The sequence below is a fragment of the Rhinoderma darwinii genome, chromosome 5 (genome assembly GCF_050947455.1).
Source record: "Rhinoderma darwinii isolate aRhiDar2 chromosome 5, aRhiDar2.hap1, whole genome shotgun sequence".
NCBI classification, from domain to species: Eukaryota; Metazoa; Chordata; class Amphibia; order Anura; family Rhinodermatidae; genus Rhinoderma; species Rhinoderma darwinii.
The window spans coordinates 267248347-267264200 of record NC_134691.1 but is presented as its reverse complement, the minus strand read 5'-3'; the positions used below and the strand labels follow the sequence as shown (position 1 = coordinate 267264200).

At 41.9% G+C, this 15854-nt stretch overlaps 1 protein-coding gene across 2 annotated transcripts in view; it reads left to right on the top strand.

Moving 5' to 3' along the window:
* Positions 1-15854, top strand: part of DNAJC13 (DnaJ heat shock protein family (Hsp40) member C13) — a 165031-nt gene that overhangs the window by 24051 nt on the left and 125126 nt on the right. For both annotated transcript variants that reach the window (XR_012847729.1, XM_075827118.1), the window contains exon 2: positions 7549-7629. Coding sequence is in view for 1 of the 2 variants with exons in the window: in XM_075827118.1 (XP_075683233.1) it covers positions 7549-7629 (81 nt within the window). In the remaining variant the exon portion in view is untranslated. The remainder of the gene's footprint in view (positions 1-7548; positions 7630-15854) is intronic.

The window sequence follows — 15854 nt, the reverse complement described above, 5'->3', positions numbered from 1 at the left end:
TATGTCCAACCTGCTGCGCTACCCTGTGGGTTGTTTATACAGGTTTTTTTTTTAACCTTCAGGGTTAGGGGATATCATTTGGGGTCTCATCGATTTGCTTTACTTAGAATTATGAAACTTTCATAATATAGAAATGATGTATTGCCATTAGTAGATTTATATAGTGTGATCACAATACTGGAAGCCATTCATACATGTGGAGTAGTTATGTCATGTTTTTAATTATTATTTTTTTTTTTTTTACAAATCTCTGAAAGAAATCATTTGGAGGCTGAAATACCATCCTGTCAACTTCTTGCTCACTTATCTGCTGGGCTTATTACAATGAAGGAAATTTGCAAACACAATTGCGCTAAAAATTCAGTCGAAAGGCCCACCACTACTTTCATCATTTTTGCTATTCAGAAAATAGTCTATCGTTTGTGTCTTCTTATGTCTCAATGACTTTGTGCTAGAATCCAGGACATTATCAATTAGTAATTTCCTGTGTACACTTATTAACGGAGTGGCTGTAGACAGTATGTAGTTAATGTTTCTGGCTTGTGGGACATTTGTGTTGTCTGCTCTTAGTACAATGTCCTTTTGTCTAAGATATCATTAGTGAAAGTATGTGATGTAGTTTTCATTTTGTCTTGGGAGGCTTAGGCCTCGTGCACACGACGGTGCAGCATTTACTGTCCGTAAATGATGCACGGATGTGTTGCGAGGTGTCATCCGCATTTGCAGAGCGTGCTCAGACTAATAAGTATAGAAGCACCGTCCGTAATTGCAAAAAATAGGGCATGTCCCATTAATTGCGAATCATTTCTACGGCCCTGACACCCCCTGTTAATATACGGGATGGCGTCTGTGGCCGATACAAACGAATGGGTCAGTATTTTATTATAAAAATGACGGTCATGTGCATGAGGCCTTAAGTGGCATTTTCAGAAATGGTATAAATTCCAGAGGAAGAGAGTAGCTTTTTCAACCCCCGTAGAAGCAATTCAAAACTACCTTATTTGCTAATGAAAAGGAATTAAAACACATTTGAAAAGCAAATTTAATTAAAACATACAAATTAAAATATATAGAAAATATATATACAAAGCAAAAACTGCTCAGCAGACATTTTTTCTTATGTATTTCATAGGTATTTAAAGGTGCACTTTTTTTGCACATATCACACTAACTCGCCAGTAATATTCTAGCAATGTCATTTTGTTTCTTCCAAGTTCAGTTGCATCTATACATTTTGAACCTTTTCATTATGGGAAGCTTTGTTGTGTGATCCCAGTCTAACCCCCAAAATAGATCATGCTTACTCTCCCCTGTGTAGATGGCTTCTTGTGAACTACAGGATTACATCTTTACCTGCAGGAGTGCAGTGATATAATAGGTAGGGTTGTCAAGATACCAGAATTTGGACTTCGATATCGATACTTCGATATACTCGATACCAAAACGATACTTTTGCCAACAATAATAATAATAAAAAAGTTCTTCAGTTTTCTGATGTGAGGCGCGTGGTGTGATGAATTTTTTTTATACCTCCACGTGCCTAACATTAATAGTAATTAACCCCATCATGTACCTCAGTCATAATGGACAACATTGGGTTAATGTGTGATGTACATGATGGGATTAATTACTATTAATGTGAGGCACATCGAGGTTCAAAATTCATAATACCTCGTGCCTCACATTAAGTGAAAGAAAGCGTTTTTTTTATATTCTCTAACAGCATAAACATGAATGACGCTATAAATGTGTTTTACGGTTGCGACTATACCGAATGTGTATGTTTCATGTATTGAGACTTATTTTAATTTTTAGTGTGTGTGTGTGTGTGTGTGTGTGTGTGTGTGTGTGTGTGTGTGTGTGTGTTTTAATTTAACATTACTTTATTTTTTTTAAACTTTAATTTACTGGCATATATCTATATACACAGGCAGTTGTTAGGACATACCGAACAACCCTGGGGTCCTTCAATAGACCCTGGGCTGTCTGCTCATATATGGTATGGCCCTCGATCACGTCACAGGTCTTCCCTGTGAGGTGATCTACAGGGCATCTCCCCTTCTCATTTTCCCCTGAATGCTGCGGTCAGCTTTGAATAGCGGTGGAGATGAGAGGTTTCTCCGATATCCGCCATTGGAGTGGGGCTGCGGCTGTGGCTGTGTAATACAGCCATTGCCCCGCTCCTGACAATAAGTGTGCACACGGTCAGCATGAGGTGAAGTGGCCGGCGCTGCACTAATGAGCGCAGGCACTGAAGACAGAACATGGGGGTGTTTTGCAGTGCGCCCGCCATGTTCTGTCTTCAGTGCCGCCGCTCATTAGTGCAGCGTTGGTCGCATCACATCATGCTGACCAGGCGCGCACGTCTCAGGAGTGGGGCAATGGCTGTATTACATTACACTCTCATACATTCATGTATTACTATACTAAGCTGTGCGGCCGTACAGCTTAGTATCGAAATACATGAAATAATGGTATCGAACCGTTTGAGGGTGTACGGTATCGAAACAGTATCAAAGTTTCGATGCATCGTGCATCCCTAATAATAGGCATCCATACAATGATTAGCTGCAGTTATACAACTCTCGTTACTCACACTGCCTGTCTATACTGTCTGTGTGTGCAGAGTCAAGTGTTTTTCTATGAGATTCTGCTACTTGCTGCCTCCTGTGAAAATTGACACAAGCAGGAAGCAGAGGAGACAGGCTGAGTTGCATCACATAGAATACACTGACTCCACAGTGTGAGGGCAGAAGTTCTAGGTCACCGATCTATCACTTGCTGCACTTAAATTGGACACAGAGAAAGTGCAGTGTGATGAGACTCTGCCCCCTCTATCGCTGCAAAACCAGAAGCCTCATGTGAAATGTAGGCTGCATTAGGGGAAACCTATCAGAGGGGAAGAAGGAACAAAGATGGCAGCCAACCCATAAATGGCACATTTACTCAAAAAGGTATGCACAAGGCATACACAGGAGACTCTGCATTATTTTCTATTAGCCTGCACTGCATAGACCAAAAAAAAAATTGCTGTAGTGTTTTTTTTTTTTAATAAGAAATTATTTAATAGCAAATATATTTATTAGACACTCCTCACCACTCCATTAAATATATAACACAGCATTTATACTAGAAGAAAAATAAAAGTAGAAGACAAACGCCATATCACACAGCCCGGGGCTGGGATGCGCTCCCTCTCGCAGCCCGGGGCTGGGATGCGCTCCCTCTCGCAGCCCGGGGCTGGGATGCGCTCCCTCTCGCAGCCCGGCGCTGGGGTGCTCTCCCTCTCGCAGCCCGGGAACGGTGTACAGTACCACTTTTATATTGCTATTTAGTGACCATATAGTGGTCCAGGCGCTTCAGAGGATACATTTCTGATCACATAGTCACAAGCTGAATAAACCACAATTAGGGTATGTTCACACGGCCTATTTACGGACGTAAATCGGGCGTTTTTGCCCCGAATTACGCCCGAAAATAGCGCCTCAATAGCGCTGACAAACATCTGCCCATTGAAAGCAATGGGCAGACGTTTGTCTGTTCACACGAGGCGTATATTTACGCGCCGCTGTCAAATGACGGCGCGTAAATAGACGCCCGCGTAGAAGAAGTGACCTGTCACTTCTTTGGCCGTAATTAGAGCCGTTATTCATTGACTCCAATGAATAGCAGCGCTAAATACGGCCGTAATTGACGCGGCGTTCAAGCGCCTGCACATGCCGGTACGGCTGAAATTACGGGGATGTTTTCAGGCTGAAACATCCCCGTAATTTCAGCCGTTACGGACCCCCGCCGTGTGAACATACCCTTAAATCATTGACTCGCAGGCAATTGCTGTTCCTGGCTGTTCGTGCCGGGTGTCGGCTGTAATGCACAACTGACACCTGCAGTGTATGGAGCGTGCGCTCCATACTTCCCTATAACACTTATCACGTACATGTATGTGATAACCCTTTTAACCCATTATCTGTTGTTTTAAAATTGATGGCCTAATAGGTGAACCTTTATTACAGCTATGGTCAATCCCAGAAAAAAATAAAATAATGGGGTCTGATATAGAAACCTCATTAGGATAAAATACACTTAGGGAAAAATCCTCAGCGGATTTTCTAGAAAATTTGCAACAAAATTTGCAGCATACCCACAGTTTCACACGGATTAAAAAATGTTTCCTGATACTTGTGGATGAGGTTTTTAAAACCTCATCGACATGAATTGTACTGTAAATTGCTGTGGATTTATGCACTAAAAGTCCGCGGTAATTCAGCAGCATGGGAGTTCACCCTTAGTGTATTCTGCGTAAATAGATGGGAGCCCCTAAATCAGATCAGTAAGTCAGAGCAGATTGGCTCCAAAAAGTTTTTCTGTCTCTGGAGAAGCCAGCACATCTGCGCATTACACGGACAGCTCATTGGTTTTAATGGACACCATGTAATTCTTCTTTCCCCTGTGCAAGCAAAATAAACACTTGCAGTCTGGATCTCCGATCTGAAAATTCTTCTTCTAACAAAAAGAAATTGTCAAAGTGGAAGACTCCATAAGGCCACGTGCGTGTTACGTGTGGATTTACCATGCAGATTTTTCTGTGGCAAATGAGCAGCGTGAAGCTGTCCCAGCAAAGTGAATGAGATTACAAGTAATCTCATCTACACGTTGAAGAACTTTTCCGCACGTAAATTGACCCGCGGTACAGATTTTAGAATTCGCAGCACGTCGCTTAATATCTTGCATTTCTGTCTAAAACTTCTCAACATTAAAATCTGCAACAAAATGTCAAAACTGCACCTAAAAACTATCTTTAGATTTTCTGTATCAAATTCCACAATGTGTGCTTCTATCCTTAAAGGGGTTTTCTGAGCACCGGGCGGTTCTTCATACTCATGACATATCCACAGGATAGGGCATCAGTATATGATCAGTGGAGGTCCGACACCCGGACCCCACACTGATCAGCTGTTCCGGCTGCCTCCGAGCACCGGATGTTATGCAGTGGCCAGTGTCTGAAGCCGATTGCTCCGCTCACAGTATATCGGCCGTGCTGCAGTGTACCTCTGTCTTTGTAGATGATGTGGTATTTTTGACATTTCTATAGCTGGGCCTGCTGTGTTTCTCAAGTTATTCCTATACGTACCCATCATGTTCTATTATGTTTTTATCATCCTTCAGTAAGTGCAGTTTACTGGCAAAATACATCACAAGATATGGTGTCCGTTTTGGTTGTGTATTTGAGCCAAGTCCTAGAACTGAGGCTTATCAGAATAGTACTGGACTTAATTTCAGCAATTTTTAAGGCGCACATATAAATTGGACAGGCTTTGATAGCAAACACGCGGGTAACTTATCTAAAGGAATAGCAATAGTGTAACTGTCATTAAATGTGCAGAAATTGTTCCTGCATAAATGTTTCTTCTACGATATCATTAGATAAAAATTATACTAGTGTGGGCAAGAAATGTGATCTCTTTGCTTATTGACTTCTAGTAAATAATAAAAATCGTAGTCCTATTGACCAAAAACGGTTAGAACATAGCCTAATCAGTGCTTCGTACCACCATGGTAGGTAACATTTTAACATAAGATGTCCTGTCTTTGCCCTGTGACTCCTGCTAAAACTAAGGGACAGCGGCACTCTAAGGCTATGTTCACACGGTGGATTTACTTGGCGGACCCGCCGAAAAATCCGCTGCAGAATTATTCCTTCCGTCAGCAGGAAGATTCCTACTCCCGTTCTTTTCAACAGGTGGATTCCGCCCAAACCTCCCAAATATTGAGCAGGGTGCTTCTTTTGTCCGCTAGCTGAAAAAAATCAGCTAGCGTGAAAAAGAAGCGTCTGCCTTCTATTGTAATGAATAGGAGGCGAAATTTTGCGGCGGCGGGTTCCACCGCAAAAAATCCTCAGTGTGAACAAGCACAGTGCAGAATACAATACTCAGCAATAATCCGCAATTAAATCCAGTTACTTGTGATGTCTTCTCTGATCAGTCCCCTAAATTAATTCAGACCCCAGACCACGTCCCAAAATTAATCCAGGTCCCCAAAATATATACAGACCCCAGACCAAACCCTAAAATTAATGCAGACCCCAGATTAGACCGCAAATTACGTCCTGAAGCTTGATCGCGTCGGGGCCCAGCCTGTGGTCTACCCGCCGTCCCGACCCTGTGCGACTTTAACTCTCTGCATTGAAATGAATAAAATCTGCTGTGACAATCCGCAACAAATCAACGACAGACTTGATTTGCTGCAAGTTAAAAAATCTGCAGTATACCTTTAATTCTGCATTGATTTTTTATTTTATTTTTTTTCAGCTACATGTCGATGGGGTTTTACAAACCCCATCCACATGTATTGTACTGTAAATCGCTGTGGATGTAGGGTGCAGAATCCACACTGATAATCTCCATTAATTCTGCAGCATGTGAGTTCACCTTTAGGCTGAGTTCACACAGGGCAGATACGCTGTGTAAAAGCATGCAGCGTATCCGCCCTGTGCGCCGCAGGAAATTCCGGGCGGAAAACCGCATCAAACTGTGGTGCACTTTGTCGCCCGGAATGGCCGCTGCGAAAAACTGCTGCGTTAACCGGGGGTTTCATCCCAGGAGACCACTGCCGCCTGTGATTGGCTGCAGCGGTGGTCACCTGGGATGAAGAGTCATCCCAGGAGGCCGGTACTCTGACGTTATCCAGACCGGCCTCCTGGGATGATGTTTCATCCTATGTGACCACCGCAACAGCCTATGATTGGCTGCAGCGGTCACATGGGATGAAGCGTTATCCCAGGAGGTCAGCTGGAGGAAAAAAACAGACTCCTGGGTTAGTATATAAGATTTATTTTCCCCGGAGTTTCGTTTTTTGGCATTGAATCGCTGCGAGCCTGCCGCAAAAAAAAACACAACTGCTATTTGTTGCGTGTTTTGCTTCCCCATTGAATACAATAGATTAGTTCTCTCTCATCCACTTTGCTGCTACTGTATTTACTGCGGGTTTTCTGCAACTAATTCCGTTGCGGAAAATCTGCAGTATTTACGCAATGTGTGAACTGATTTGGATATGTTCACATGCAGAAAATATGGTAGCTGGAAGCCCACAAACATCTGTCCATTGAAAACAATGGGAAAAATGGCGTTCTGTTCAGACGGGGCCTTTTTTGGAGCTGTTTTTCATAGTGTCAAAATACTGCACAAGTAAAAGCAGCTGAAAATTATGGAGCGGTTTTCAGAGAAGACATCCTCCTGATTTTCAGCTGTTTTTGAAGCGGTTTTTCTATTGACTTGTGATTCTGTTGGAGCCCCCATTCACTGCAATGGGACAGTAATTTGCACATAAAAATAATTAAAACCTATAACTAATTATTGGAACATTGCTATACTATCAAAGCCGTAGAAAGAATTAGTTTACTTTTTTGCTCTGCTCTAACTTTTGTATAGAGTAATTCAGTTGTCCGCCTCTATAAATGACATGTATTTTTATTTTGTACTAATATTGTTTCACTTGCGACATTCCTTTGTGAACATTAATTTACATGTTGTATTTTTTTTTTTTTTTCAGGTCTCCATGCAAAATGAATATAATTAGAGAGAACAAGGATCTAGCCTGTTTCTATACAACAAAACATTCCTGGAGGGGGAAGTAAGTTATTTTCTTCTAATTATGATGAATTAATTGAAAACATGTTTTGTTAAATTCCTTTAATCTGCCACCCGATAGTCCAGAAACTCCCATAATCCAGAACTTTCGTGCAAATCGGGAAATTTACAAGGCCAGAGTCAGAAATCTGAGCAGGCTATTATTGCTAAAAATGAAACAAAAAAAATTATAACATTTATTTTGAACTTTCTTCCCGTGCGTTTTCTACACTTACAAATATTTTTTTTAATACTTTTCTATTAATGTCAAGTTATCTAAAATATTTTATAATCTGGCATTTATCCGGTCCTAAGAAAGAGGACCGGTCACCTCTCCTGACACGTCTGTTTTAGTAAATACTTGTATTACCCATGAAATAACAATTCTGGAGCATCTTTTCTTATTTTCTTTTTTTGTTGTCTTTCCTCTGTTATACCTCCTAGAAATGTATGAATAAATTGACAACTGGGTGTTACCAGATGGGAGGGTGTCCCTACACATCCTGACTATATCCAATCAGTGTTCCCAGTCTCAGACTGCGTAGCGGTACACCTCTTTGACAAGGGGAATGGTGACAGCCTGTTGTCAATTTATTCATGCATTTCTAGGAGGAATAACAGAGGAAAGACAACATAGAGTTCTAAGAAAAGATGCTCCAGAATTGCTAGGAGGAATGGCACAACTTGGAGTTCTAAGCGAATATGTTCCAGAATTCTTTAATGGTGAATACAAGTATTTATTAAAATAGACATGTCAGGAGAGGTGACAGGTTCTCTTTGAGGCAATATTAAATGCATTGTGTACAGTCCTAGTGTTCACACTGAAGTGGTGGTTCAGTTTTGGATCACTCCCCTTTCTATACATAAGGTCTTGAATTGTCTCATTTGAAGCCTTTTATCTCTGTCTCTCTTGTGTTACTATTGGACTGCTGACTGCACATTCAGCATGGAGTGCACTTAGCGTCTCCTAATGGCAATGTCATGAACAAATACACAGTAAACAGTGAGGTTCCTGTTCTTCCCAAACTTCTGTCCCTACCTACTTGTACGACCCGACCTAAACGACGGCACACAACTGGGAGGCGTTCCCTATTCTGGTACAAGTGAAAACTGACAAACCGATAAGACCGAGACAGTACGAAATAACAAAGGGTCACCTGGGAAGTATACGGAGGGAGAGGCAGGGCAATTGCGCCGCAGACAAGTCCGGGTGCAGAAGGCGGAGTCAGGCAGGCAGGTTCAAACCGGGAGAGTGCGGAAAAAAAACAAAAGCCAGAAGGCAAAGAAAAGTCAGGAGTCCAGCCGAGGTCAGGTCACGAAGTTAAAATGCAAGTCGCTCAGGGGAGTCTGAAACAATGGAAAGCACTAGGCAAGGAAACACTAATTGCAGACACAGGCCAACTATCCCAGGCTGAACTAAATAAGGAAAGGGCGGAGCTCAGGAACATCAGCCAGGCTTTGATCGGCCTGACGCTCCTGAACTACTATTGGTTGCAGACTGCCTTAGTCCGCCAGGCCGGGCGATGCCCGAGCAAGTAACTCTAGATGTCCTGGAGACAGAGGGAGCCACAGGCAGAGAGTACGTGACAGGCAACATGCAGTTTTGTGCCAGTTGGAAAAGGGTTGCGAGGGTGTATTCTTAATACTTCTGTGGTATTACACTTGATGGATGTTTTGGTGCTTTTTACACAAAATTACAGTGCCATGGTCTTATCAGAGAAGGTGTGAGGATCAGCTCTGGGTTCTCGAGTTTCCTCTCATATTCCAAAAGCATACTGGTATGTTAGCAGGCTTTCTACGAAATTGGTCCTAGTATATGTGTGTGCTGATATAGGATAACATTAGATTGTGAGGATTATTGAGGGTAGGAATTGATGCCAATCTCTGTACAGATCTGTGGAATATGTTGGATGCCATAGAAGACAGGGATTGGAGAACCCACTGATCTTAATGGAGATCCAGTCGTCCAGTCACAAGAAATTAATGGCTTATCCCCAGGATAGGGCCTTAATATCTGATTGATCGGGGTCTGACTCCCGACACCCCCACCGATCAGCAGTTTAATGGGCCGCGGTGCTTGTACAAGTGCTGTTTCCCTTTCCTTACTGTCACTGCTCTTCGTGTGAATCGCTGACAAACACGTAGCGGCAGTTCACAGTATTAGAGCCTTCTCCCATTCACTTGAATGGGAGAAGGCTGTAATAGTGTGAACCGGCGCTACAAATGTCGGTGATTCACCGTACGAGCAGGTAGGGAATGAAGGGGAAGTGGCGCTCGTACGAGTGTCGCGGCCTCTTGAAAACAGATTATCGACTCGGGTGGCGGGAGTTAGCTATCAGATATTAATCCCTTAACGACCGAGCCATTTTTTAAATGTTTTCACTTCAAAGAGCCATAACTTTTTTTTTTTTCTTTCAGTCAATGGAGTGGTGTGAGGACTTATTGTTGCGGGAGGAGTTGTAGTATCTAATGGCACTATTTAAAGTACCGTATAATGTACTGGGAAACTGAAAAACTGTCATTCCTGCATTGTTTTTTTGGTTTTCGTTTTTACGGCTTTCACTGTGCAGTAAAAACGACAACTTAACTTTATTCTGCGGCTCAATATGATTACGGTGATACGAAATTGATATCGTTTTTTTAATAGTAATATAAGTAATTTTAAAAAACCCAAAAACATTTTGTTAAAAAAAAATAAAAAAATACGAGATCCGTAACTTTATTTTTTTTTTTTTCCCGTGGATTGAGAGGTGTGAGGGTTTATTTTTTGCGGGACGAGCTGTCGTTTTTGATCACTTTTTTTTTTTATAAAAAAAAAAAAATGTGCGATTTTGATGGCTTAAATGTTTTATTTTTTAACTGCATTCACTGTGCGAGTTAAATAATGGTATATTGTAACAGTTCAGACTTTTACAGACGCAGCGATACCAATTTTTTTAATTTTATTTTTTACATTACTTTTCAGTACTATGAAAAAAATATATTTTTATATATATATATATATATATATATATATATATAATTATTTTTATTTTTTTATTTTTTTTTCACTGCTAGAGACTTTATTCAACTTTTTTTTTTGCACCATTTATTAGTCCCCACTTGAACCAGCGATCGTTAGATCTAATGTATTGCAGCATATCGTCATTTTCACAGTCTTCTGTTAAGCCGTGCCAGAGACATGGCTTAACAGAGGCAAACAGAAGGCAGACCTGGGGGCCTGCATTAGGCCCCCGGGCTGCCATGACAAACACTGGCGCATCGGGGGGATCGCAGTGTGGGGGCGCTGATGAGCTGTCGAAGCTGGCCGCCCCCTCTTCAACGCTTCAGATTCTGTGTTCACGATTGACCATAGCATTTGAGGGGTTAAACGGCCAGGATCAGCGCGATTGCTGTTCCCGGCAATTGTCTGGGCTGTTGGCTATAAAACACAGCTGACACACGCGGGGTACGGAGGGTGCTCAGCCCGTGAGCGCCCTCCATACTTCCTATGACACTTATCACGTACGTGTCAAGGGGTTAATGACCTATCTTGAGGATAGCCCACTAATTTCTTACAACTGGACAACCCTTTTAATCACACCAATATGACATAATATTAATAGATGAGTTTAGCATTTACCTCTGTTTGCTATAAAGCCAACGATAATTGAAAGTATAGACTTGTGTCTAAAATAGTATACATTTGTTTTATTTTGCCATGTTTTTTTTAATCGTCCCATATATTTTCTGTTAGTTTATGGTTATACTTTTGTAGTATGTTTTGTATATGTGGTTTTATTTTCCTGTTTGGGGTCTGCAACATCCTTTAGGTTTATTCAAGAAATGGGGAACCGCAACGTAGAAACTGTAACGGAGAAGAATTGTTTCTCTCCAAAATCGACTAACTTTTTTTTGAGTATTTCACAACATAGTCTCCTATTAATTACATGCAGATATTATCGGTGTGTTTCTCATAGTAAAGTACTGCACATTTAAATAGGACCGGTCATATTTCTTTTTATCGTATAGGTTGCAAATGTATTCCTTTTTTTTTTTTTTTTTTTTTTTTTTTTTTATTATTGAAAAAGTACAATGGACAAGAAGCTGGTCACACAAAGTGCTTTCTATGCGAAACATGTCAATTTTGAATAAATTCAAAGTTGAATATTTTGTGATGGGCATTGAGAATACCGCATGTAAAATGTGTATTACACCAAATTCGTAGAAAAATAGAAGGTGACAGTCTTTCAATCTATGATTAAAACTATGGCATTTAAAGACCATAAATCGGTGGAAGTGATGGTCAAGTCATAGAGAGATTTTCACCCTAATTTGAAAAGATCCCCCTTCTTTTCTATCGATTGCCTCTATCTTAGCTACTAGGTATATTTAGTCTGTTTTAGGGAAACTGGATGGTAGCCAATATGGCTGCCATGAAAGCAATCACAGTGGTTTAAAGAGTAACTGGTTCATAAATTTTTTGACGTCAGAAGTTTTGATCGGTGGGGGTCCAGGTTCTAATACCACCACCAATCGCTAGAGCTAAGGGGCAGAAAGTGCTCAGCCGAGTGCAGTGCCCCTTCTCAGACTGGCGAGGCTAGCTGAAGACGGGCTCATAGAGCTACTTTTTTTAAATTAAGCTTTCCCTGACCAAGGCAGATTAGCCTTTCAGGAGTCATGATTTTAATGTCAAATAGCATTTTTCAACAAAATAAAATTCAAAGGACTGAGTGTATTGAATCTTAGTGGATTATATGGCAAATGGCACTTCTGAGCTGTTAAGAGTATAATTGATAAGAGGGTATTCGCTGCACTGAGTTCTATTTCAGATGTTCTGAATTGCATCCTCTTGAAAACAAAAATTCAAGCTGATAACTGAGGACATTCTTGTAAAATGTGCTGTATACTCAGCAGAGCAATAAATATTCAGCAGGGCAAGGGGAAGAAAGCAATGAGCCAATGATCACCTGGTCACCTTCTTCTTTGCCAACAGCAATGGCATAGCTATATGGGGTGCTGAGGATGAAGTAGCACCCAGCCGTAGTGGCCTGAAGATAGATCTTTATCACCCATTCACAGAATAGGTGATAAATGTCTTACCGCTGGGGGCCTCCCCGATCACTATAACGGGGTTCCCGAGCCCCCTGTTCCTCCTCACTACCCCACGCATTGAGGAGGACCTTAAATGAAGCAAAGGACAATCATGTGTGGTGACGCTCCGTTCAATGCCTGAAGGGCTGATGGTAACAGCCGTGATCTGAACTCGCCCTTTCCATCAGTTCCACAGATTTTGAATGGAGTGGTACCATTTATGCTCGACCGTTCAAAGTTCTCCTCACTGTGGTCATGCAGTGAGGAGGAATGGGTGCTTGTAGTTATCGATGGGGATACCAGCGGTGGGGCCCCAGCAGTCAGGCATATATCCACTACCTTGTGGATAGGTGATAAATGTCTATCTTAGAAAACAACTCTTGGGATTGGCTTTTTACAATAAAAAACATTTTTTCAAATAAATTTTGTCCACTGTACTAGATCCAGGTTCTTTCAGCTACATTTCTGGTCAGCAGGAGTTGGGTAACAAATAATCAATCGCCTGTCGCTTGTGTTCGTACACGTCTATGACCGTGAAACTCAGAGTTTTCATTTCTAAATTTTGAGCTCCGCAGGGGCAAATGAGACGTGTTTTGTATAGCAATATTTTGATATTATAAACAAGCAGGGTAAAGAGAGGCAGATTTCTATGTTTCACATGCTCTAGCTGGATCTGTTTTCTTTACCAACACGGCATTAATATCCCTTCGCATTGAAGGAGTTCCCTGGCCCTGTCTGATGAAAAAGATGAGATAAACGTTGTAATTAAAACCTCCAGTGTATAAAGGTCAATGCTAGAGTAATTCCTGCAATAAGTGCAAGCCTCAATTTTCAATATCTGCGCGACTTTATTTACTTGCTCTAATTTTTTCCCATGTTCTTAAAGGGGTATATCCATCTAAGACATGAATAAGGCAGGCATCAATATGCCATAAATGTCTGATCGCTGCGGGTTTTAACTCTGAGACCTGTGCCTATCTCTAGAACAGGGGTCTCCAGACCCCCGTCCTGTCACCACATCCAGGCGGACTGTAAGCGTCTCTACATAAATTCCTAAGGGAGTTACCTCTGGACTTTAAGGGCGGATTTACACGAGCGTGTGCGTTTTGCGCACGCAAAAAACTCTGCGTTATGCGTGCGCAAAAGGCACTTAACAGCTCCGTGTGTCATGATCATATGTTGCGCGGCTGCGTGCTTTTCGCACAGCCGCCATCATTATGACACCCTGGATGTTTGTAAACAGAAAAGCACGTGGTGCTTTTCTGTTTGCAGTCATAGTTTGCCTGCTGTTGCGCGAATCACGCACGTCCCACGGAGGTGCCTCCGTGAGGCATGCGTGATTTTCACGCACCCATTGACTTCAATGGGTGCGTGATGCGCGAAAAAAAGCAGAAATATAGGACCTGTCGTCGTGCGCAAAAATCACTGACAGTCTGCACTGCCCCATAGACTAGCATAGGTCTGTGCGACGCGTGCGAAAAGCACGTGCGTTGCACGGACGTATTACACGTTCGTGTAAATCCGCCCTAAGGATATCTCTGCTCGTCTGCTACATCATGCACGCTCTAGCCAAGCAGATGAGCAGAAACTTCAGTTATGTCCAGAGGAGAGGGGCTAGGGATGAGCGTGCAGAACACTTCCTGGTTTAGCAGAGAACTAGTCCCTAATTAGCATACAGCGCCCAAAGGAAGTAGGCTATGTTCACAGGGCTTATTTTCTGACGTTTTTTGGGCCATAAATGTCCGAAAAACGGCAGACAAAAAGGGGTGGGGAGGGTGTTTAAGTGGCCGTTTTGAAAACGGCCGCGTAAAAAAACAGCCACGAAAAAGACGTGCATGTCACTTCTTGAGCTGTTTTTGGAGCCGTTTTTCATTCTCTATAGAAAAACAGCTCCAAAACCGGCCGTGAAAACGTGAGTTTGAATAAAAAACGTCTGAAAATCAGGAGCTGTTTTCCCTTGAAAACAGCTCCTGATTTTCAGACATTTTCTATTCGAAGCGTGTGAACATACCATAAATGTCCTATTTCACACTTTTTAAAGCCCCAACATTATGCAATAAAGCCCATTGTTTTACTCTACATCTGTCTAGCGGTGTCCCTATGACGTGGCGAAAAGTTGTTTTTTTTAAAGTATAGGTGCATTTTAATGTTCCTCTAAAGTGTATGGTTAAAGTCTCAGACTATTTCCATATATTTGCTCGGCTGTAAAGACTTTCAAAGCTAGATCTTGGAAACAGGTAGGTCCCCCTACCCGTCATTACCTATACACTAGATTAAAGGAGATCCGCTCTCTTGAATATTTAACTGCTTCCCTTAAGGGTATGTGCACACATAGTGTTTTCAGGCGTATTTCCAGGCGTTTACGCCTCGAAAAACGCCTGAAAAAACGGAAGCAGAAAACCTATAAACATCTTCCAATTGATTTCAATGGGAAATACGGCGTTCTGTTCTGACGGGGCATTTTTTTACGCCTCACTTTCAAAAAACGGTGTGGAAAAAGAGTGCATGTCACTTCTTGAGCCGTTTTACTTTGACTTTATACAAAAACGGCCATAAAAAAAACGCTGCGAAAAACGCGAGTGGCTTAAAAAAACGTCTGAAAATCAGGAGCTGTTTCCCCTTGAAAAACGCTCTGTATTTTCAGACGTTCTTGATTTTGTGTGCACGCATACCCTAATAATGCATTGGATTCTTTTCAGGCCCTCTGGGAACCATGGGACAACCGGTCTATTTTGTCCATCAGAGATTAGACTGATTAAGGCCCTGTGAGAGCGGGGTAGAGTCCCAGGTCTTTTGGGCTTAAAGAGGCTCTGTCACCAGATTTTCAAACCCCTATCTCGTATTGCAGCAGATCGGCGCTGCAATGTAGATTACAGTAACGTTTTTGTTTTTTTCAAAAACGAGCATTTTTGGCCAAGTTATGACCATTTTTATATTTATGCAAATGAGCCTTTCTTAAGTACAACTGGGCGTGTTTAAAGTTATGTACAAGTGGGTGTATTGTGTGTGTTACATCTGGGCGTTTTTACTTGTTTTACTAGCTGGGCGTTGTGAATAGAAGTGAATGATGCTGACAAATCAACATCATCCACTTCTCTTCGTTAACACCCAGCTTCTGGCAGTGCACAGACACACAGCGTGTTCTCGAGAGATCAC